The following is a 23,332-nucleotide window of genomic DNA, read 5'->3' on the forward strand; positions in this document are numbered from 1 at the left end:
TTTGCTAGGCCTCATCTTTTTACCTACATGATCCTCTGCTGCCTTCACTATTTCATCTCTGAGATATACCCATTCTTCTTCTGCTGTATTCCTTTCCCCTGTTTTGTCAATTGTTCCCTAATTAATGCTCACTCTGAAACTCTCTACAACCTCTGGTTGTTTCATTTTATCCAGGTCCCATGTCCTTAAATTCCTACCTTTTTGCAGTCTTCAGTTTTAATCTACAGTCCATAACCAATCAACTGTAGTCAGAGTCCATATCAACAATCAGCTGTACACATAATAAATGACATTGATATTTAATGCATAAACAGCTTTGCCCATGATACTGGAACAGGAGTTAGAGTGAACTTATGTTTATTAAAAAGGAATAATTATAAAACTAAAAACATCATTTTCTATCAAGAAATAAAACTGTATAATTAATTGCCTAAGGAGATTACAGAGATTAGTAAAACAAACTTACTTAAAAAGGCAGTTAAAAATACCTATTAAGCAATACATTATAAACACTGGAGGATTACTTAGGTAGCACAGAGTAGGGATTTGGTAAAAAATGTAACACATGTAAATAATAATAACAATAATAAAACATATATTATTTCACATAACATTTCCACACTATGTTTTTTCTCCTTTTTTCTGCTAAATATTACCGCCAACTCTATGCAGTGTATATAATACTGACACCTTACCTTTTTCTGAGCTCAACATCTCACTTGTTATAGAGGGATACTGACTAAGTTTTTCAGGCTAACAATTGAAAAGTTGTGGTAGACAAAATGGAAATCAGGTATCATCACAATGGTCCTAACATCATGTGATAAGGTGTGTTGTGTTGGTTATGAAACAATTTGCAATGACTGGAAGTGAGAAACGAATGAGCAATGTAGCACTATCATTTTACCTTATTAAATGACTTCTTTATAAAATGGTCTTGTACATTAGATATAAAAACTGAATGAGGTAGCACTGCTTTAAACGGACTAGCCTTATGTTCGGGAGGGTGGTGGCTCAAATCTTCATCTGAACATCTTGATTTAGGTTTTCTGTGGTTTCCTTAAATTACTTCAGGGATGGCTCATATTAGAAGACTGCAACTGATTACCTGTCCCATCTTTGTCAAGCTAGACCTGTAAGTATGTAAATGGGTGTATATATGAATAATGTTGTTTTAATATGTCTTAAACTGCAATTCTGATATGTTTCCAATATCCTTGTAAAAGTGATCTATGGATGAATAAAGCTGCTGCAGATGGGTAGCTGGAAGTCACATTGAGCATTCATTGGAGTATTTGGAAAATTTGAGCACATACCAAATGGCCAGTACACACAGTTGCCAGGAATAATTAAATTCCAAAACTCCAGTTATAATATGGCTAGGATAAAAATGTAACTGGTCATGAATTTCACAGTCCTGCTGACACTTGATTCATAAGTAAACAGTGATCTTATCCAGTCAACTATGGATCACAAAGTGCATGAATTTGATTCCTTGTATCCGAGAGAAGTGGCAGAAATAACTGCCTCTTGTCTCCCTATGGCATGCAAGGGGACTAATGCATGAGACTTCATGGGATTTTGAAACAGTGACATATATGTTGTTTCTTATAGTTACTCACATTGGAGATTTTGTTAGAAGCTTTGATTCACTTGTAACAACCTTCATCTTCCACTGCCCCATTCTGTTTCCATTCATTCTGTGTGTCTGCCCTCTGAATATTTGCTTTTATCTTCTTCCTGCTCAGGCTCCATGCTCTCCCCTACTTCCACCTGTTTACTAACCTTATCTCGCGCTACCCATTTTCTTACTCTTTCTCACCTGAACTCCTCTTCACACACTTCTTTACTTACCTGTGTCCCCTATCTTACTTCCCTCCTATACTGCTTTTCTCTCTGATCTTTCACTTACTAGCATTGAAGCATAAGCTAGCCTCTCCTTTTGTGCTCATCCCACCCACTCTCTCTTCTCTATAATTGATTTGATCATATTTTGCTTATATATTTTTTATTCTATGCTGTTTAGTTCATGATACAATTCTGTTTCCTGCCGCTTTTGATACTGAATTAATCTAACGTTTGCCTATTTATAACATTTAATCTAACCAACACACATATTAGATTACTTCATCCTCACTTTCCATCCTCCGTGTATTGGCTAAACAGCCCTAAGCTGTCGAAAGACAAATAAAAAATAAAAATTCCTCCATGTATCCTGTTAACCCCCTTGATATGGCTTCCTATCTTCCCTAATGTCTTCCTCTGCTCTTAATGTGCTTACATTGTATATTTCTATCAAATTCAGTGTTAGCTGTGTTTCATGAAGGTGAGTACCAATTGGCTTTTTTTTTTTTTTTTTTATTTATATGAAGTTAAGATTCTTGTGTTTCATTTTCACTGATTAAAATGAATACAATAAAGTTAAGTTGTGTATTGAAACACAATCTTTTACCCCCAGCGGTACGTGCCTTTTGCTGCTGTTGCTGCAGCAAATTGTGTTAACATTCCTCTAATGCGGCAGAATGAACTGATTCATGGTATAGATGTCTATGATGAAAATGGGAACAAAATTGCCAAGTCAAAGGTAAGCCTCTCCAGCTGATGTAGTATAATTTATGAATTTTAAATAATTAATATAATATCTATATATAATAGTTTTTGGACATTTCTGCAGAAAGAAAAGCCCTTTTCTTCTAGTGAGCTGTATATTGATGAAGTTAAAAAATGTATTTAAATCAAGTTCTCATACTTCTAAGTAGAAACTGTTAATGTGAATTTGGTTTTGTACTTATTTGTTCATAATTTTATATCATCACCCTTCTTCCTCATATTTTATCTATCACTTGAGTATTTTCTACATCTACATCTGCACCCCAGAAGACATGTTACAGAGTGGTAAAAAAATCGTTCAGATCCCACGATTGTTTCCCCATATTCCTGTTTCGTACATTGAGCCTACATATGAGCTCGAGTTCACCATTTCAATCATTTCGCATCATATATATGGGAGAAAGTGGCAAAAAGGGACAGTGAAATGAAAATGAGGCAGAACATGTAACAAGCTTAGCACAGATGTTGGTAATGTAGATAGGAGTTGTGTATAGAAGTGGCCTCTATTGGGAATCTGGAAGGAACAGTGCAGACTTTCACTTCTGTGCCATTTGTTTATTAGATATGCTTGATGTGAGGTCAACAAGCCTCCAGTTTCACTACGGAGGCCAGGAAAGAGAAACAGCAAAGTATAGTTTGATTTTTTACTGCAGAAGGGTTGTTGGGAAGTGAAATATGTGCCCAAATGCCTGCTGTGTATGGTGAACACACATGTCACATGCACATGATGCTGTCATCAGAAATGACCAATGGCAGACAGTGGGAGAAATTCGGACCGTGTTGGGCATTATTCATGGTACCACCCATGTCGTCATGACAGAGCATCTGAAGGCCTGGAAAATCTGTGTGGAGTGGGTTTCCCACAGCCTGATGGAGGAGCAGGAGTTGAAGAGAATGTCTTCACAATTGCAGCACCTGGGATGGTATCACGATATTAAGGATATTATGCCCTGTCTTGTATTGCTGTGGGAGATCGAACATGGTGTCATAATTTTGATCCTTAGGGAAAGCATCAGAGCCAACAGTGGAACCACACGGATTCACCCCAACCAAAAATATCCAAAGCCTTGCACACCAGCTCCAGTAAAGTCACAATGAGCTTTTTCTTTGACTGCAATAGCCCACTGCTCATTGACTTTTTGGAAAATGGCACCACAATTAATGCACAGCAGTACATGGACATTTTGCAGAAATTGATGTGTACCATCAAATTCAAAAGCCCAGGCATGTTGATGTACAGCATCATTCTGTTGTAGGGTAGTGCCTGCTCACATATTGCCAAAGTCATTTTGACTATGCCGGATAAGTTTCACTCGGAAGCCTTTACACCTCCTTCTTGCAGTCCTGGTCCCTTCCCATGCAATGTCCGTATTTTTAGGCCCCTCAAGAAAGATAGCCGTGTATGTCAATTTGATACGGATGAAGAAGTGCTTGCGTGGGTACAATCATGGTTCCTTGGGCAATCACAATCAATTTTCCATGAGGTACTGATTGTATTGTCTCACAGTGGGATAAATTTATAACAGCAGGGTTGTCACAAGTTGGAGAAATCAGGAAATTTCAAACGTGTCAGGGAAATCAGGGAAATTTGAAAAAACATTGGAAAAATTTCATTTTTGTCTCAGTAGATGAAATGGTTTGTTTACTGAGATGTTATGCATCATTGCAGGCTGGACACAGCTGAGTATGTACGCCGTTTCCCTACTCCTTCATTCTTACTGCTTCTCCCTTTCCTACCATTCCCCTCAGCTTGCAGTCAGTGCTGCCACCACAGTTTTTCACTAGCCTAGCAGCTGTTGATGAAAGACAGGGAGGCGTAAGGAGTGGTTTGTTCAGATCTGATTCTCAGAGATTGTTGACGAAGTGGCCAGAGAGAGTGGTCATATGTGCATGAGTTGTGTCTGAGTGATTGTGTGAATGTGAATGTGTGTATGCTCTCATTTCCTGACAAAGGCTATGGCCGAAAATTTAGTTGTGAGAGTGTGATTGTCCTGTCTGTAGCTATCATCTTTACAGTGAGTTGCTGCCTATGCTCATTAGTATTGATTCTCAGAGTATTTGTGCAAGTTATCTGTTGCATGGATTGATCGCCACAGTCTCATTCCATCAACATGGTGTCTGTGATACATGGATAGCTGGCGACACGAGTGGACTTTCACGACAGGCCAAAACCGCAGGCCATTTCTTCGGGTATCTCTAGCAGATCAGGCCTGCCGATCTGAAACCCCACGGTTCCCACTAATGTGCAAGCCCTGCCGATCGGATCTAGTCTCACCGAACTGCCTACAGGTTGGATCTGTTCTCGTGTGGCATAATGCGGTGGATTTTCGTGGTTTATTCGAGGACCCAGGACTGTGGTGCTCCTTGGCAGACCAGAGGCCTTGGGTGAAGGATTTCAGGAATTGGAACTGTGTCACCACAAGTACAGTGTACAGGGCGGCATTTTATAGACATTTTATTTACTCTGGTACATTTTTGCACTTCAGAAATAATTTAAATAGAAAGTATTAACAATAAGAAAAAAATAGTGGCAGTTGTCGGTGCTTTGTAGGCTATGTACTTGTAAACTTCTCGAAAGAAAAATCGACAATCCCTGTAAAATAATAGACATAACAAAGTGACTGGTAACTGACAGTAATGAACATAATAGAACCAACATTTTATTGGTGGTCACCTATAGTGTTGCTTTGCACAACTCTTCCCGGCCTTACCTACTTCTCTCAAGAGGCCTACTTTTTTCTGGTGTTATTTCGGAAACCAGGTATTTTAAATCTGTCTTGCAACTCCAAAGAATTATGTATTTTTGTCACCAAACTTTTTTTGTTTTACCAAAATAAAATAACAACTGTGGTCTTGATGAAACACATTTACCGTTTGGCTTGCTTTCTCCATCTAAAAACAGTACATTACAAAAGATGTTGATGTTAGTACTTAAGTTATTTGCTCATACGGGGGGAAAACACAGAAGTCCTTACATTTTTTTGTCAACTTATGTCTTGACTTACCCTTGAGATCCCAAAATTTGTCAGGGAAAAATGCTAAAACTTGTCTGGAAAACAGGGAAATATCTGGAAATTTCACCTGGGGAAACTGGAGGCAACGCTGAACAATTATGGCGATTACTTTTGAAATTATAAACAGTTTATTTCCTTTTTTCCAGCTGCCTCATTTTCATTTGACTGTCGTTTATAATATGTTGTTTGCAGTATGTGTCCTCGATATTTTAACAGTAAATCTCTGAATTGTAAATGATCAATGAGTAGGCATATTTAAACTTGTAATGTGAATATAAAATGACTCATTCCACATCTTTACAATTTATCGTGCAAATGATCCCTGGAACATGAAACTAACTAACTGGAGTTCAAAGATTATCATCTGACATTGCTCTCTGTAAATGAACCCAGGAATAAAAATGTCCTGCTCTTCTTTTGATTTTGATCTTGTCTATCTTCTGTATAGATCCTATCATTTAAGCATCCCAGATTGAAAAACAGGTCAAAAGAGGGTTTTGCAGGATACCTCTTTTGTGAATTAAATAGATTTTCTTTTAATTTTCTTTTGTGAAGAATTTACATTTCATTATTCTTCAGGTAAATATCATTCTGCCACATGCCCTTACTACAACTAATTTCAAGTTGTTCTTTAAATTGCTCCACATGCATTTAAAGATTTTTCTGTTTTCAGTGAACAATTGACAGTTGTCTTACTGAACCACAGTGAGTCTTTTTCAACTGTCAGCTCCTGCATCAAGGATCTATTTTCTGAGGTTCTTCCTGCATATTGTTCCAGTTTTCACACTGCAATTGTTGCCTATTACCAATTAATGTCTGTATTGAACAAAGTACAGTACAGTAACAATCAACTCCTTACAAAGTGGATACTTAACTTGTCCTCAGCAACTGAATAACAAGTTCAGCCAGCTCATACATGAAACACAGTACAAGTCCACTGACGAATTCATTGTAGTAGATCTGCCAGTAAAAGTAGTTGCACTGCACATACAATACTGCAAGTCAGTGCCACTGTGCTGCTTCTTGTGTTGCCTTCAGCCGTCCTAGTGGCAATCAGATTGGTCCATGTAACCACTGCCCTGGGAAAGTGGTTATGAGTGGCACCACTCAGGGAATAACACTTCAAATGCCCTCATTGCATATATGACTGGCTGCTGGCTGGTCATCACAGTGCAAATGACGTTTACAGCAGATGCATTGATGAGTAGTTCTCAAAAAGCATCTGTGTATGTGAGAAAAGTGAGTTTTCTGGTTGTCTTACTGTAAAAAATACTGTCTGTAAACAGTGCAAAGAGACGTCAAATCCTAGAGTTAGTCTTTTTTGGCAGAGGGTCTCCTTCTTCTTAAAAGAAATTAAAATTGGATTTGCAGACTTTCTTCTCTGTGTAATAATTCTCATTCAATTCTGAGGAAATTAAGTGGCACACAAAATTCATTTTTTCTTATCATTTAGTTCCACTTTATAGCTTGATGATGAAGCATCTATTTTCTCAATATTTGTCATGTGATACTTGGAAATTAAGTAAAATTATTTCACAAATTTTGAAGCATTCGATGAAAAATGTGGTCACTGGCTACTTTACATTCGGTTCTTTTTAGGTGATACATTGGTGTGCACTAAATGTAGCTAAAATATCAAAATTGTTTTTAAAGCAGGAACGTAAGCCGTATCTTACTACAATATCGAGAAAACAGAAATTGCACGATTTTATTGGAGGGCATGGTGCTAAGCGTACCTCACACAAGTAGCCTGTGGCTCAGTGTTCAACGTAGCATCAGTCAAGCATAGTTTGTGAAAGTAGACACACATTTTTCAAAATAAGTGATAATGTTGTATTTACTGCTGGAAGAAAGTGATTAAGCAGAAGAAATTCTGCTCCATCAGTTATAGAATGGAAAAGTTGGAACATACCATCTTTTAGACAAGTCTTGACAATGGATTCTTTGTGACGCTTATCAGTTATGATTTATTAAGTGACTAGAAAAAGTTCTGTGAGTTCTTCAAGTTGAATGTTTCACAGTTTAACTATGTCCTAGATCTGGTGAAAGAATATCTCATGAAGGTTTCATCAAATACACATTAGTATATAGTGACACATGACAAAAATTAGCTATTACACTAAGTTAAGTAAAGCCTAACTACTTTGAAGGCTATAGTGGATTATTTAACCTTTGTTCTGTTGTGGTATAATGAAAACCAGTAACAATGAACCAAAATTTGTTACCCTATCAGATTCTGAATAATCAGTTGTACTTAATTGCATAAAATCCACATTTTGTGGTTATAAATGCATGTCAGTATTAATAGTTGGGGATGCTGAACATACTGATTGTTCATTACAATTTTCCAGGTGGAAAACCAAATACAATGACATAATTTTGGCTTTTTGATTAAGTCTGGTCTCACATTTTTTACAGAGATTCCTATACTTATGAAAAATAAATCGACATTACCATTAGGCGTCTGTTTAAAATTCTTAATAATATTTTCTCTTTCAATGTGCCAAGTTTCACTTCATTTCTGCTGTTTTCTGGTAGATGGAAGGGAATCATCTGTATCTTCGTTCTCTGTCAAAGGGAGCTCCACTGTAGTGGTTTTATCATCATCATCATCATCATCATCTTCCTTCGTACTGACACCAGAATGCTGAATGTTCAGTATATGCCTGTGAACTCAAATTAAATTAACAATTCATTTGCTAATGAAGGTAACTGCAATTTCATGATAAAGAGTCAAACGAAAAAGGGTAGAAACAATGGTGAACTGTAATTTACTCTTTTTTTTGGTCCATTCTTTGGTGGCCATTGCTTGCATTAATGTGAAGTGGAAATCAAGTTGCTTTTCCATTTTTTATTTATTTCTGATAGGTATCTTTAGTGTCCCCCCCCCCCTCCCCCCCATGAACCATAGACCTTGCCATTGGTGGCCAAGATAGACATGAAGCCCATGCCTACCACAGTAGTGCAAGTTTATATGCCAACTAGCTCTGCAGATGATGAAGAAATTGAAGAAATGTATGATGAAATAAAAGAAATTATTCAGGTAGTGAAGGGAGACGAAAATTTAATAGTCATGGGTGACTGGAATTCGACAGTAGGAAAAGGGAGAGGTGAATATGGATTGGGGTTAAGAAATGAAAGAGGAAGCCGTCTGTTAGAATTTTGCACAGAGCATAACTTAATCATAGCTAACACTTGGTTCAAGAATCATAAAAGAAGGTTGTATACATGGAAGAAGCCTGGAGATGCTGACAGGTTTCAAATAGATTATATAATGGTAAGACAGAGATTTAGGAACCAGGTTTTAAATTGTAGGACATTTCCAGGGGCAGATGTGGACTCTGACCACAATTTATTGGTTATGAACTGTAAATTAAAACTGAAGAAATTGCAAAAAGGTGGGAATTTAAGGAGATGGGACCTGGATAAATTGACTAAACTAGAGATTGTACAGAGTTTCAGGGAGAGCATAAGGGAACAATTGACAGGAATGGGGGAAAGAAATACAGTAGAAGACGAATGGGTAGCTCTGAGGGATGAAGTAGTGAAGGCAGCAGAGGATCGAGTAGGTTAAAAGACGAGGGCTAGTAGAAATCCTTGGGTAACAGAAGAAATATTGAATTTAATTGATGAAAGGAGAAAATATAAAAATGCAGTAAATGAAGCAGGCAAAAAGGAATACAAACGTCTCAAAAAGTGCAAAATGGCTAAGCAGGCATGGCTAGAGGACAAATGTAAGGATGTAGAGACTTATCTCACTAGGGGTAAGATAGATACAGCCTACAGGAAAATTAAAGAGACCTTTGGAGAAAAGAGAGCCACTTGTATGAATATCAAGAGCTCAGATGGAAACCCAGTTCTAAGCAAAGAGGGGAAAGCAGAAAGGTGGAAGGAGTATATAGAGGGTCTATACAGGGTCGATGTACTTGAGGACAATATTATGGAAATGGAAGAGGATGTAGATGAAGATGAAATGGGAGATACGATACTGCGTGAAGAGTTTGACAGAGCACTGAAAGACCTGAGTCAAAACAAGGCCCCGGGAGTAGGCAACATTCCATTAGAACTACTGACGGCCTTGGGAGAGCCAGTCCTGACAAAACTCTACCATCTGGTGAGCAAGATGTACGAGACAGGCGAAATACCCTCAGACTTCAAGAAGAATATAATAATTCCAATCCCAAAGAAAGCAGGTGTTGACAGATGTGAAAATTACCGAACTATCAGTTTAATAAATCACAGCTGCAAAATACTAACACGAATTATTTACAGACGAATGGAAAAACTGGTAGAAGCTGACCTCGGGGAAGATCAGTTTGGATTCCGTAGAAATGATGGAACACGTGAGGCAGTACTGACTCTACGACTTATCTTACAAGAAAGATTAAGGAAAGGCAAACCTGCGTTTCTAGCATTTGTAGACTTAGAGAAAGCTTTTGACAATGTTGACTGGAATACTCTCTTTCAAATTCTAAAGGTGGCAGGGGTAAAATACAGGGAGCGAAAGGCTATTTACAGTTTGTACAGAAACCAGATGGCAGTTATAAGAGTCGAGGGACATGAAAGGGAAGCAGTGGTTGGGAAGGGAGTAAGACAGGGTTGTAGCCTCTCCCCGATGTTATTCAATCTGTATATTGAGCAAGCAGTGAAGGAAACAAAAGAAAAATTTGGATTAGGTATTAAAATCCATGGAGAAGAAATAAAAACTTTGAGGTTCGCCGATGACATTGTAATTCTGTCAGAGACAGCAAAGGACTTGGAAGAGCAATTGAACGGAATGGACAGTGTCTTGAAAGGAGGATATAAGATGAACATCAACAAAAGCAAAACGAGGATAATGGAATGTAGTCGAATTAAGTCGGGTGATACTGAGGGAATTAGATTAGGAAAGGAGACACTTAAAGTAGTAAATGAGTTTTGCTATTCGGGAAGCAAAATAACTGATGATGGTTGAAGTAGAGAGGATATAAAATGTAGACTGGCAATGGCAAGGAAAGCGTTTCTGAAGAAGAGAAATTTGTTAACATCGAGTATAGATTTAAGTGTCAGGAAGTCGTTTCTGAAAGTATTTATATGGAGTGTAGCCATGTATGGAAGTGAAACATAGACAATAAATAGTTTGGACAAGAAGAGAATAGAAGCTTTCGAAATGTGGTGCTACTGAAGAATGTTGAAGATTAGGTGGGTAGATCACGTAACTAATGAGAAGGTATTGAATATGATTGGGGAGAAGAGAAGTTTGTGGCACAACTTGACTAGAAGAAGGGATCGGTTGGTAGGACATGTTCTGAGGCATCAAGGGATCACAAATTTAGCATTGGAGGGCAGTGTGGAGGGTAAAAATCATAGAGGGAGACCAAGATATGAATACACTAAGCAGATTCAGAAGGATGTAGGTTGCAGTAGGTACTGGGAGATGAAGGAGCTTGCACAGGATAGATTAGCATGGTGAGCTGCATCAAACCAGTCTCAGGACTAAAGACCACAACAACAACAACAACAACATCTTTAATCTTCCTCCATTGTCTCTGACAGTATTCATCAGCAAATTATTATTTGTGAATCATTGCATTCTGTTCTAAATTAGACAGTGGTAGTTATGTGTAACTTTCAATCCTGAGTACATCACTGTATTATTTTCTGAATTTTTTGGGAAGTTCTGACAGAATGTAAATACTTTAGGAATACAGGAGGCCATTCACTAAAAAGCAGAGGCTTTGATTCATTGACAGGCGCACACGAAAAAGAAAGAAGACTTACTAGCTTTTGGGATAATCCTTTTTTGGGCTATAATACAAATACTATCCCCCCCCCCCCCTTTCTCTCTCTAGCCAGTGCCAGGCATGTCATTGTGCATCTAGCCGTGTGTGTGTGTGTGTGTGTGTGTGTGTGTGTGTGTGTGTGTGTGTTGCAGCTTGAAAAAGGATTACTCTAGTTTTCTTCATTTTTTGTGTGTGCCTGTCAACTACTTATTGTTTCTGATTTTCGGTGAGTGGTCTCCTTTACTCCTCAAGTATTTATTTTCTGAATTCTAGTTTTGTTTTGGTCGTAACAACAGAAGAATAATTTACATTGTTCACATTTAGAATATTGCACAGTTAATCTGGCAGAACAGTACAAAGCACACTGTCAGTACTTCAAAAGACATTAATGCCTCTGCTTCTACAACCACTTTTGTCTCATGATTTGAAGGTGATCCCTGAGAAATTTGAGTGTAATGGAATTTCCCAAATTGTGTTGTAGTTCTCGGTGGAAAGCATGTGCAAAGTCTTTTCCTTGCCCACAGTTACTCCCAGTAATTACAAACATTTCTTCTCCTTTATATTGATTGCTAGCATCGAAGCTAACTACAAGTTCATATTCATTCGTATTGGCTCCTGTGAGAGGGGAGGAGACAGTGGAATTTCTTACAAGATCAATACAGGGCAACATATCAGAAGTGGCACTGTGTTTCCACCTCCTTGCACACTGCCCCATTCTGATATCATTTTGTCATGCGTTCTTGTAGGGGATGAGGCATTTAAATTCAGTGCAGACATTGTGAAACCCTATTCTTGGCCAGCTGTGAGTATCAGCAGCAAGAAAGCAGTTTTCAATTACTGTCTCTGCTGAGCTCGTAGCGTGCCTCAAAATACATTTGTATTATTAAGTCAGGAATTTCACATTTTTATATGCTGATTGCTGTAAAGCCCGATGCAGCAGTGGGCTTCATCATTGTAACTTGTTTTCTGCACAATCTACATAAGGATATTCTTTCCTGAAGAACAGCAACAAGCCACGTTATGACATACAGGTAGATCAAACTGAGCCACAACCGTCTTAAAGTCTGTAACCACTTACTAGGGGTGGTGACGTCATCAGTATAAAAGGTCACCATGTATGAGATTAATAGGTGGAGAGCTTTGACAGCCATGCATGGGTGATAGCCTCCAAAATAATCAAGTTAGTAGTACCCCTTAGAATAACTGTCTCTGATTTTTTTATAGTTTGATGTAATTGTAGTACACACTGTGAATAAATCGCACGAGTAGAGTCAGTACAGTCTTATTATTACTTGATCTCTGGACAGATTCTCCAATCTCCTTCCCATGCACTGTCTTTCACATTTTGTTTTTTATAGACAGCACTGGTTACATCAAAAATACGTTTCATGAAAATGTGGAAATCATTTCCACTTGTTTTTTGTCTTCTAGAACTGTAAATGACACTTCTGTAGCAGACTGTTCGGTAACAGCAGAGTACCGTAAGCTGTGTCTATGGCTGGACTGACCTCCAAGTGGTGTAACCACAAAGCTGATGTGTCCCATCTGTCACCGTAGACGGGAAATGCTGCTAAGGAACTGCTCCCCGCAGTAGGCTGCATCAGCTGCTGCAGCCACCACCCGCACGATAGGAACTGCACCTTAACACTCAGCGACAAACTAGCATCAGAAACATTGGAGGTAAACTTGCTGTTGCCACCAATCTAGTAGCATGCATGGCAATTTAGGTGTGGATAAGCTGTGTATGAAGTTTGTTTCGTACTCACTAACACACCAACAAAAGGAGTAGTATATACAGCCATTCCTGAACCTTTTTGAGACAAACAGTTTGGACATTGATTTTATTTTGAACATCTTTGTGGGGGATGAAACATGACCACAGGAGATTGAACATTATGTTTTGACATGACTCAACAGTGAAGCAACTATTTGCCAAATGGAGATGAAGTAACTCATCTGACAAAAATGAGGATATCAAAATCTAAGCCAAAGGCCATGTTCATGGTCTTTTTTTCTATTCTTGGAGAATTATTCATTGCAGATTCATCCTCCCTGGCCAGACTGTGATATTGATATTCTATGTATGAATATTCAACTGCCTGCTCACAAGAATTCTGTGTTTTATCCTAAGTGTATGACTTCTATAACTGTTGTTTTCCACATGACAGTGCACTGGACCACAGTAGTGTTCTAATGCTACAGTTTTTGGTCAAAAGAGGGATAACATTTGTGAACATCCCCTGTAATTGCCAGATAAGGCCCCAGCAGACTTTGTGATCTTCCCCTAACTCAAATGTGCTGTGAAGGGGGAGCATTTTGAGGATCCCGGATTGATTCAATGGAGTGTGATTACAGTTATGAACAGCATTCCATCGAAAGTATGACAGGTTTCAGCTGAAGGCTCTCTATCATGTCCTGTTCTGACAATCTTCCTTCATCTGTTTGAAAGTTTGTCCTCTTCTAATGTTGTCCAGCATTCTAGTTCTCTTCCTACCTCTTCCTCACATTCCTTCCTCTTGCCTTCTTGTAACTCTCTCTCTCTCTCTCTCTCTCTCTCTCTCTCTGCAGACAATTACTGTGTAGTGTATGTCCCAGCCAGGATTTTTTTCTCTTTATGATCACTTCCAGTACCAGTAATATGATGTATATTAGTAACTAATAGTGAGTGAAGTAGCACAGAGGTTAGCACACTGGACTCGCTTTTGGGAGGACAATAGTTCAAATCTGCATCCAGTCATTCTGATTTAGGTTGTTTTTTGTGATCTGCCTAAATTGCTTAAGGCAAATTCTGGGATGGTTCCTTGAAAAAGCATAGCCAATTTTCTATCCCATCCTTCCTTAACCCAAGCTTGTGCTCTGTCCCTAATGATATTGTCAATGGGGCATTAAGCACTAAACTTCCTTTGTCCCTTCTTGAAAACTAATGAGGTAAAAAAATTTTTGACGTCACTTTGTAATTTATGAGGTAGTCATGGTTGGTAACAGCTTGGCTTGTGCCAGTGTCAGTGTTGCAACAGCAAGTGATAAAGACTCTTCAGGAGTCAGGACTCTTATGTACATTGTGGTTGCAGAATGTAGAGGCTGCAATTTTCCAGGGTTGGTGTCTTCAGATACTTTCTGTCCCAGTCCAAGGGACATGATATTTAAGTCCCGTCTGATCCACGGTATTAATCTGCGGGAAAATTTTGAAACACCGAACACGGAATGAAAGGTTCACTCTGGAAACAATCTCAAGCCGTGGCTAAACAATTTATTTGCAGTATCCTTTGTTATAGGTTTTCTAGTCCAGCATAAGTAAAGTTTGGATTTCAAAAGGAGAAAAAATCAACTTATATCAGAACAGTGCCACAATTTATGGGTGCAAAATACTGAATCCAGCGAAGAGGTTATGGTAGCCATGGATGGCTATTTCGCATATCTTACTGAATCACATTTCAAGGATGATATCTAAGCTCTGGAAAAATAGTGGACAAAGTTAGTTAACCTAAAATTGGGTGAACAGTGAAAAATCTGTGGATTATTAACCCAAGAAATAAAAGTCTTGTACAACCAGAAAAAGGAAGTTTCACCTTCCCTTGTCTGTACTGTTTTCTGTCCAACAACTGGATTGATACTAAGTCCAATATACGCTGAAAACTATAATTGTACTAATGAAACCCATTAAGTTCTATCCATAATATGGTAATGGAAAATCTTTTTGAATATAAGTAATTTAATGAGCAAAAGGAACAACTCACCAAATATTAGAGGTCCTGAGGTGTAAAAAAGCATATAATCAAGACTGAGGACTTCTCAAGATTTAAAAAAATACTTTTTGCAAGCTGTAGAGTACTCTCTCTCTCTCTCTCTCTCTCTCTCTCTCTCTCTCTCTCACACACACACACACACACACACACACACACACACACACACACTCAAGTCCGCAGCTTGTGGTCTAGTGGGTAGTATTGCTGCCTCTGGATCATGGGGTCCTGGTTTCAATTCCCAGTCAGGTTGGGGATTTTTTTCTGCCTGGGGAATGGGTGTTTGTGTTGCCCTCATCATTTCATCCTCATCATTTGTGACAGTGGCTAGATTGAATTGTGAAAAACTTGGACTGTGTAAAAATTGGGACTGTGTACGGGCGCTGATGACCGCGCAATTGAGCCCCACAAACCAATCATCATCACCACCACACACACACACACACACACACACACACACACTGCAGCTGTACTCAGCACAGTCCATCACAAATTTTAATTTTCAGTGGGACCAGCATATTAGACTATAAAAACTGAAATCTGAACCTTGCATTCAAGTTCTCTGTGGTCTTACATAAATTAAATACAACACAAAATTTCAAAAAAATGGTTCAAATGGCTCTGAGCGCTATGGGGCTTAATGTCTGAGGTCATCAGTCCCCTAGAACTTAGAACTACTTAAACCTAACTAACCGAAGGACATCACACACATCCATGCCCGAGGCAGGATTTGAACCTGCGACTGTAGCGGTCGCGCGGTTCCAGACTGTAGTGCCTAGAACCACTCGGCTACCACGGCCGGCCATGAAATTTCAAGTATTTGTAGAACATTTAATGAGATTATGTTTTTGGGAGGCTGGTAGATTATCTAAATACCCTGTCGTTATCAGAAAATGGAAATAGGGCTCTGGTTCCAGTTTAACTGGATGCTTCTTTTCACAAGAATCAGCATAATTCTCTTCCCTCTTCCTCTAGTAGCTACAGTGTAGAATATAGCCTTTTCCATATGGGACACCCATTGTTTTAAATGAGTGAAATAATGAAGTACATAACTTTTTTTAAAAAAAGTGTGCATTTCATAAATTAATGCACCAGATGTTCTGTGAGTTTTGGAATGAATCTGCTGCATCGTGGACTTTTTATAGCTACCTGAAATTAGCAGTTAACATTTTCATGTTTACTATATTTTGTAAATCAACAAGACAAGAACGACAGAAGGTCATTACTATTGTTGCTGAATGTTGATAGTTTCCTTTCCATAACACATTTGCAGACTATAAGATGCTGTGGACTATAAGATGCACCTTAATTTTTAAGCAGTTAAAAAATGTTTTAACCCTTTTATTATTAGATTGCAAAGCCAGACTAAGAAAAAATTCGTATGTTATAAAACCAAACTGACCTATAAAACCTATAGGTAAAATAAGTACTATCAGCACAACATTAAAGGACAACAGTGTAGTGCATTTTTTCATGTCCATTTGTTTTTATAGTTACAGTTTCAGCACCTTTCATGGCAACAATTCTGTTATTTGACACATGAAGTGTCAGTGGGATTTCATCATTATTCGCCATTTGGCTTAGTTTCACACAGGTTTTCATTTGATGTTGAATAATAAAGTGATGTAAAGGAAATATTTTCTCTTCACACTCTTTTGGTGGCATTTTTTTGTGATATTTTGGTTTTGGTTCACATGCTAAGTCCGTGACACTTCACAAACCTGTAGCACCCCCATCCTTGAAGTCTGTTAAGTTCCACTGTAGCGCATGCTTACGAGCCTGTATTTGATTCATTTTTGTCGTAATTCCAGTGCCATTTTGATGGTGTCTTTGACTCCATTTCAATATGTTATCTTTTAGTTTTGACCATTTTGTATTCAGCCCTCTATTTGCCTATTTAGTCTTCCTCATTTTTTTCAGTTCTTCTTTACTAGACCATGTAACGTGAATGGTTTTTCAGTCTGTGGAGAGCTGGAATGCCACTCAGCTGCTCTTTTCCGTGTCCTTCTGCATATGCTATTACTTTCACTTTACATCATATGAATACCTTTTATTTTCTCCATTATGAAACTAACTACTAACAAAAATATTGTACTGGTACCGATAAAACAAATAACTTTAAATTCAAGTTTACTGGCACCATAGGCTGCAATGATTCATCATAAGATAGACACTGTTATGGGTTTGTGATGGTGTGGGAGGGAGACAGTGTTAGCAATCCTGTGAATCCCCAAAACTCTTGTTCTTCGTTGGTGCACTGCTCCTGCTGACAGTGGAATCCAGTGTTGCCATATAGAGATAGGTTTCCCGCAGCATCAAATGTATGCCCATTTTTAAGACTGATGGGAATTTTAAGTCAAATAATGGGTATTTTTATATAATTCCAAGTATAAGACTCACCTGAATTTTGGAGGCAATTGTTTGAAAGAAAAAGTGCATCTTATAGTCTTATATATGCTAATTTACTGGGTGACAAATATTGAACTATATGAAGGGAAAAAAATGTAAATTAGTTACAAACTACAGCATGCACACACTTTATTCAACACATAAAGGTCACTACAGATATTCGGATTAAGATTATGATATGTTCCATATGCCTGCCATCATTAGTGATGATGTGGCACAGATGAATAGTGAAATTCTGTATGACCCGCTGAAGGTCGGAACATTGATGCCGTCGATGACCTCCTGAATGGTCGTTTTTAGCTCAGCAATGGTTTTGGGTCTATTGCTGTATGCCTTGTCTTTAATATAGCCCCACAAAAAGGAGTCGCATGTGTTCAGCTCCAGAGAATATGGCGGCCAATCGAGGCCCGTGCTAGAGGCCTCTGGGTACCCCAGAGCCAGAATGCGGCCCCCAAAGTGCTCCTCCAGGACATCAAACACCCTCCTGCTTCAGTGGGGGTCAAGCTCCATTTTGCAGGAACCACATCTTGTCAAAATTATGGTCACTTTGGATAGTGGGGATGATATCATCTGCCAACACCTTCACCTATTCAGTAGTCACTGTGCCATCGAGGAATAACGCACCAACTATTCCCTGCCTGGACATTTCAAACCACACACTTACCCGTTGAGGATGAAGGAACTTCTCGATTCTGAAATGCGAAGTCCCAGTCCCCATATGTGCCAGTTCTGCTTACTGATGAAACGATCCAAATGAAAGTGGGCTTCATCACTAAACATACAGCGCATACTAATTCCCATCATGTCCCGCAGCCAGCCATGCTGTTTGAATGTCCTAACACAAACTGTTCAGAAGTTATGACAATTTTATTTCGTATACTTCAATAATTGTCACCCTGTAAGTACTTGTATCCTGGCATATGCTAAATTAGGTTTTCTTTGGTTTCTTGTGTTCACTCTCATTTAAGTTAGTGTTATATAACTTGTTGTAAAGTGTTTTCTTGTTCTTTTTTAGCAAAAGATACTTTGATGTTTGAATAGCCAATAGCTTGTCCATAGTTACCTCATAATTATTTTTTGTGCCTTTTGTCTTTCTTTATCCAGGATATGTGGTAACTTTTTCTTTCCTCCAGCACATATGCTTAAACCCATTTGTGTTTCAGATTCTTATCTTTATCTTATCTTTATACTGATAACAGAAGTTTGAAATCCCTTGGCTTCTGTTTCAGCTACTGGTGAATGGACATTCATCTACCAATAATAAAACTGTTTTTATAACTTTGTTTTGCAGAACCTCTAATATGGCAGAATACAAAGAGTGCTATATTTTGCAAACTGTGGCATAATCTCAAATAAAAACAGTGATCCAGAAAGTGTAAAATTTGTTTCTTTAATTCAAGTCTTCGATCATAAAATTTGTCATCAGACACGGTTTTGGTCAGTGGTGACCATCTTAATATAATAAAGCCACAGTGGCATCAATGAGACATACAAACAAAATTAGTTAGGCATCATCAAATATAACTACCTAATAATGTGGTGCAAACTAGGCCACAGTGCCGGTAGAGACATCATGTGAGCGGCACCACAGTTCACAACACACTGTGGAACTATAGTGCTGCCCATTCACATGATGCCTCTGCTGGTACTGTGGCCTAGTATGCACCATTTTATTATTATTATTGTTGTTGTTGTCGTCTTCAGTCCTGAGACTGGTTTGATGCAGCTGTCCACGCTACTCTATCCTGTGCAAGCTTCTTCATCTCCCAGTACTTACTGCAATCTACATCCTTCTGAATCTGCTTAGTGTATTCATCTCTTGGTCTCCCTCTATGATTTTTACCCTCCACGCTGCCCTCCAATGCTAAATTTGTGATCCCTTGATGCCTCAGAACATGTCCTACCAACCGGTCCCTTCTTCTCATCAAGTTGTGCCACAAACTCCTCTTCTCTCCAATTCTATTCAATACCTCCTCATTAGTTATGTGATCTACCCATCTAATCTTCAGCATTCTTCTGTAGCAACACATTTCAAAAGCTTCTATTCTCTTCTTGTCCAAACTATTTATTGTCCATGTTTCACTTCCATACATTGCTACACTCCATACAAATACTTTCAGAAACGACTTCCTGACACTTAAATCTATACTCGATGTTAACAAATTTCTCTTCTTCAGAAACGCTTTCCTTGCCATTGCCAGTCTACATTTTATATCCTCTCTACTTCAACCATCATCAGTTATTTTGCTCCCCAAATAGCAAAACTCCTTTAGTACTTTAAGTGTCTCCTTTCCTAATCTAATTCCCTCAGTATCACCCGACTTAATTCGACTACATTCCATTATCCTCGTTTTGCTTTTGTTGATGTTCATCTTATATCCTCCTTTCAAGACACTGTCCATTCCGTTCAATTGCTCTTCCAAGTCCTTTGCTGTCTCTGACAGAATTACAATGTCATCGGTGAACCTCGACGTTTTTATTTCGTCTCCATGGACTTTAATACCTACACCAAATTTTTCTTTTGTTTCCTTTACTGCTTGCTCAATATACAGATTAAATAACATCGGGGACAGGCTACAACCTTGTCTCACTCCCTTCCCAACCGCTGCTTCCCTTTCATGCCCCTCGACTCTTATAACTGCCATCTGGTTTCTGTACAAATTGTAAATAGCCTTTCGCTCTCAGTATTTTACCCATGCCACCTTCAGAATTTGAAAGAGAGTATTCCAGTCAACATTGTCAAAAGCTTTCTCTAAGTCAAAAAATGCTAGAAATGTAGGTTTGCCTTTCCTTAATCTATCTTCTAAGATAAGTCGTAGGGTCAGTATTGCCACATGTTTCCAACATTTCTACAGAATCCAAACTGATCTTCCCTGAGGTCGGCTTCTACCAGTTTTTCCATTTGTCTGTAAAGAATTCGCGTTAGTATTTTGCAGCCGTCACTTATTAAACTGATAGTTCGGTAATTTTCACATATGTCAACACCTGCTTTCTTTGGGATTGGAATTATTACATTCTTCTTGAAGTCTGAGGGTATTTTAGATAGATAGATGTATTTGATGATGCCTAGCTAATTTTGTTTTTGTATCTCATTGATACCACTCTGGCTTTATTATATTATGGTGCTCAACACTGGCCAAAATCGACAGTCTGATGACAATTTATGTGGCTTTACTGAAATAAAAAAAGAACTACACTAATGTTTGGAGCCTGGGATTTTGCCATGCCTTTGTGAATAGACACACTCATCTTTTTTATACTAGTTTTACACTTATATTAAGTTAACTCTTGTCTTACTCATTCTAAATGGTCATTATGTGTTATAACAATTATTCAAATTTACCTAATTTGTGTGTATATATTTCATTTCTTCCAATTACCATCCTCTCTGCTTTGGTCATTTTCAGTTATTTTGCTGCCCAGCTAGCAAGCCACACCTATTCTTTTATGATCTCATTTCTGATTGAAATTTCCACAACACTGCCTGATTTAATTTAACTACATTCCATTATCCTTGTATTTATATTGATGTTTATCTTATTATCTATTTTCAGAACATTATTCAATCCATTCCACTGATCTCCCAAGGTGACATCTTTGAAAGAATCCAATGTCATTAGTAAACATCATTTTTTAAAATTTCTTTTACCAGAACTTTTAATTCCCTTTTCGAATTTCTCATTGATTTCCTATACCTCTTGCTCAGTGTATAACTTGAGTAACATCAGGGATAGGCTACTATGCTGTATCACTCCCTTCTCACCTACTGCCTCTCTTTCAAGTCCTTCAACTCTTATAACTGCCACCTGCTTTCTGTACGAATTGTGTAAAACTTTTCACTGCCTGCACTTTATCCCACCTACCTTCTGCATGTCAAATAGTGTAGCTTCGTCAACAAGGAAAAAAGTTTTCTCTGTAGTTGTTGTTTTGGTGGTGGTCTTCAGTTCGAAGACTGGTTTGATGCAGCTCTCCACACTATTCTGTTCTGTGCAAGCTTCTTTGTCTGTGAATACTACTACAACATACATCCTTTTGAACCTGCTTACTGTATTCACCTCTTGGTCTGCTTTTATAATCTCTCTCTCTCTCTCTCTCTCTCTCTCTCTCTCTCTTCCCCCCCCCCCCCCCCCCCCCCCCTCCAGTATGAAATTGATGATTCCTTGATGTCTCTTAATGTGTCCTATTAACTGATTCCTTCCTTTAGTCAAGTTGTCCCACAAATTTCTTTTCTCCCCGATTATGTCTGTGTGATCTTCAGCATTCTTCTGTAGCACCACATTTTGAAATATTCTATTCCTTTTTGTCTGAACTGTTTATCATCCACATTTCAGTACCATACAACATTACACTCCAGACAAAAACCTTCAGAAAAGACTTTCTAACACTTAAATTTATTTGTAACGTTATCAAATACCCCTTCTTTAGAAATGCTTTTATTGTCATTTCTAGTCTTACATTTTATGTCCTTTGACCGTGGTCAGTTATTTTACAGCTCAAATAGCAAAACTGATGTACTATTTTTACCATCTCATTTCTTGATCTACTTCCTTCAGCATCAACTGATTCAATTTGACTGCATTCCAATAATCTTGTTTCGCTTTTGTTGGTGTTGTTGTTGTGGTCTTCAGTCCTGAGACTGGTTTGATGCAGCTCTCCATGCTACTCTATCCTGTGCAAGCTTTTTCATCTCCCAGTACCTACTGCAACCTACATCCTTCTGAATCTGCTTAGTGTATTCATCTCTTGGTCTCCCTCTACGATTTTTACCCTCCACGCTGCCCTCCAATACTAAATTGGTGATCCCTTGATGCCTCAGAACATGTCCTACCAACCGATCCCTTCTTCTGGTCAAGTTGTGCCACAAACTCCTCTTCTCCCCAATCCTATTCAATACTTCCTCATTAGTTATGTGATCTACCCATCTAATCTTCAGCATTCTTCTGTAGCACCACATTTCGAAAGCTTCTATTTTCTTCTTGTCCAAACTATTTATCGTCCATGTTTCACTTCCATACATGGCTACACTCCATACGAATACTTTCAGAAATGACTTCCTGACGCTTAAATCAATACTGGATGTTAACAAATTTCTCTTCTTCAGAAACGCTTTCCTTGCCATTGCCAGCCTACATTTTATATCCTCTCTACTTCGACCATCATCAGTTATTTTGCTCCCCAAATAGCAAAACTCCTTTACTACTTTAAGCGCCTCATTTCCTAATCTAATTCCCTCAGCATCACCCGACTTAATTAGACTACATTCCATTATCCTTGTTTTGCTTTTGTTGATGTTCATCTTATATCCTCTTTTCAAGACACTGTCCATTCCATTCAACTGCTCTTCCAAGTCCTTTGCTGTCTCTGACAGAATTACAATGTCATCGGCGAACCTCAAAGTTTTTATTTCTTCTCCATGAATTTTAATACCTACTCCGAATTTTTCTTTTGTTTCCTTTACTGCTTGCTCAATATACAGATTGAACAACATCGGGGAGAGGCTACAACCCTGTCTTACTCCCTTCCCAACCACTGCTTCCCTTTCATGTCCCTCGACTCTTATAACTGCCATCTGGTTTCTGTACAAATTGTAAATAGCCTTTCGCTCCCTGTATTTTACCCCTGCCATCTTCAGAATTTGAAAGAGAGTATTCCAGTTAACGTTGTCAAAAGCTTTCTCTAAGTCTACAAATGCTAGAAACGTAGGTTTGCCTTTCCTTAATCTTTCTTCTAAGATAAGTCGTAAGGTCAGTATTGCCTCACGTGTTCCAGTGTTTCTACGGAATCCAAACTGATC

General features: G+C 38.4%; 1 protein-coding gene across 1 annotated transcript in view; it reads left to right on the top strand.

Moving 5' to 3' along the window:
- The window catches only part of LOC126481369 (sideroflexin-2), a 170,231-nt gene that overhangs the window by 97,576 nt on the left and 49,323 nt on the right, over positions 1 to 23,332 (top strand). Inside the window, exon 5 of the mRNA XM_050105079.1 lies at positions 2,459 to 2,584. Coding sequence (XP_049961036.1) covers positions 2,459 to 2,584 — 126 coding nt within the window. The remainder of the gene's footprint in view (positions 1 to 2,458; positions 2,585 to 23,332) is intronic.

This window comes from Schistocerca serialis, chromosome 5 (genome assembly GCF_023864345.2).
Source record: "Schistocerca serialis cubense isolate TAMUIC-IGC-003099 chromosome 5, iqSchSeri2.2, whole genome shotgun sequence".
NCBI lineage: Eukaryota > Metazoa > Arthropoda > Insecta > Orthoptera > Acrididae > Schistocerca > Schistocerca serialis.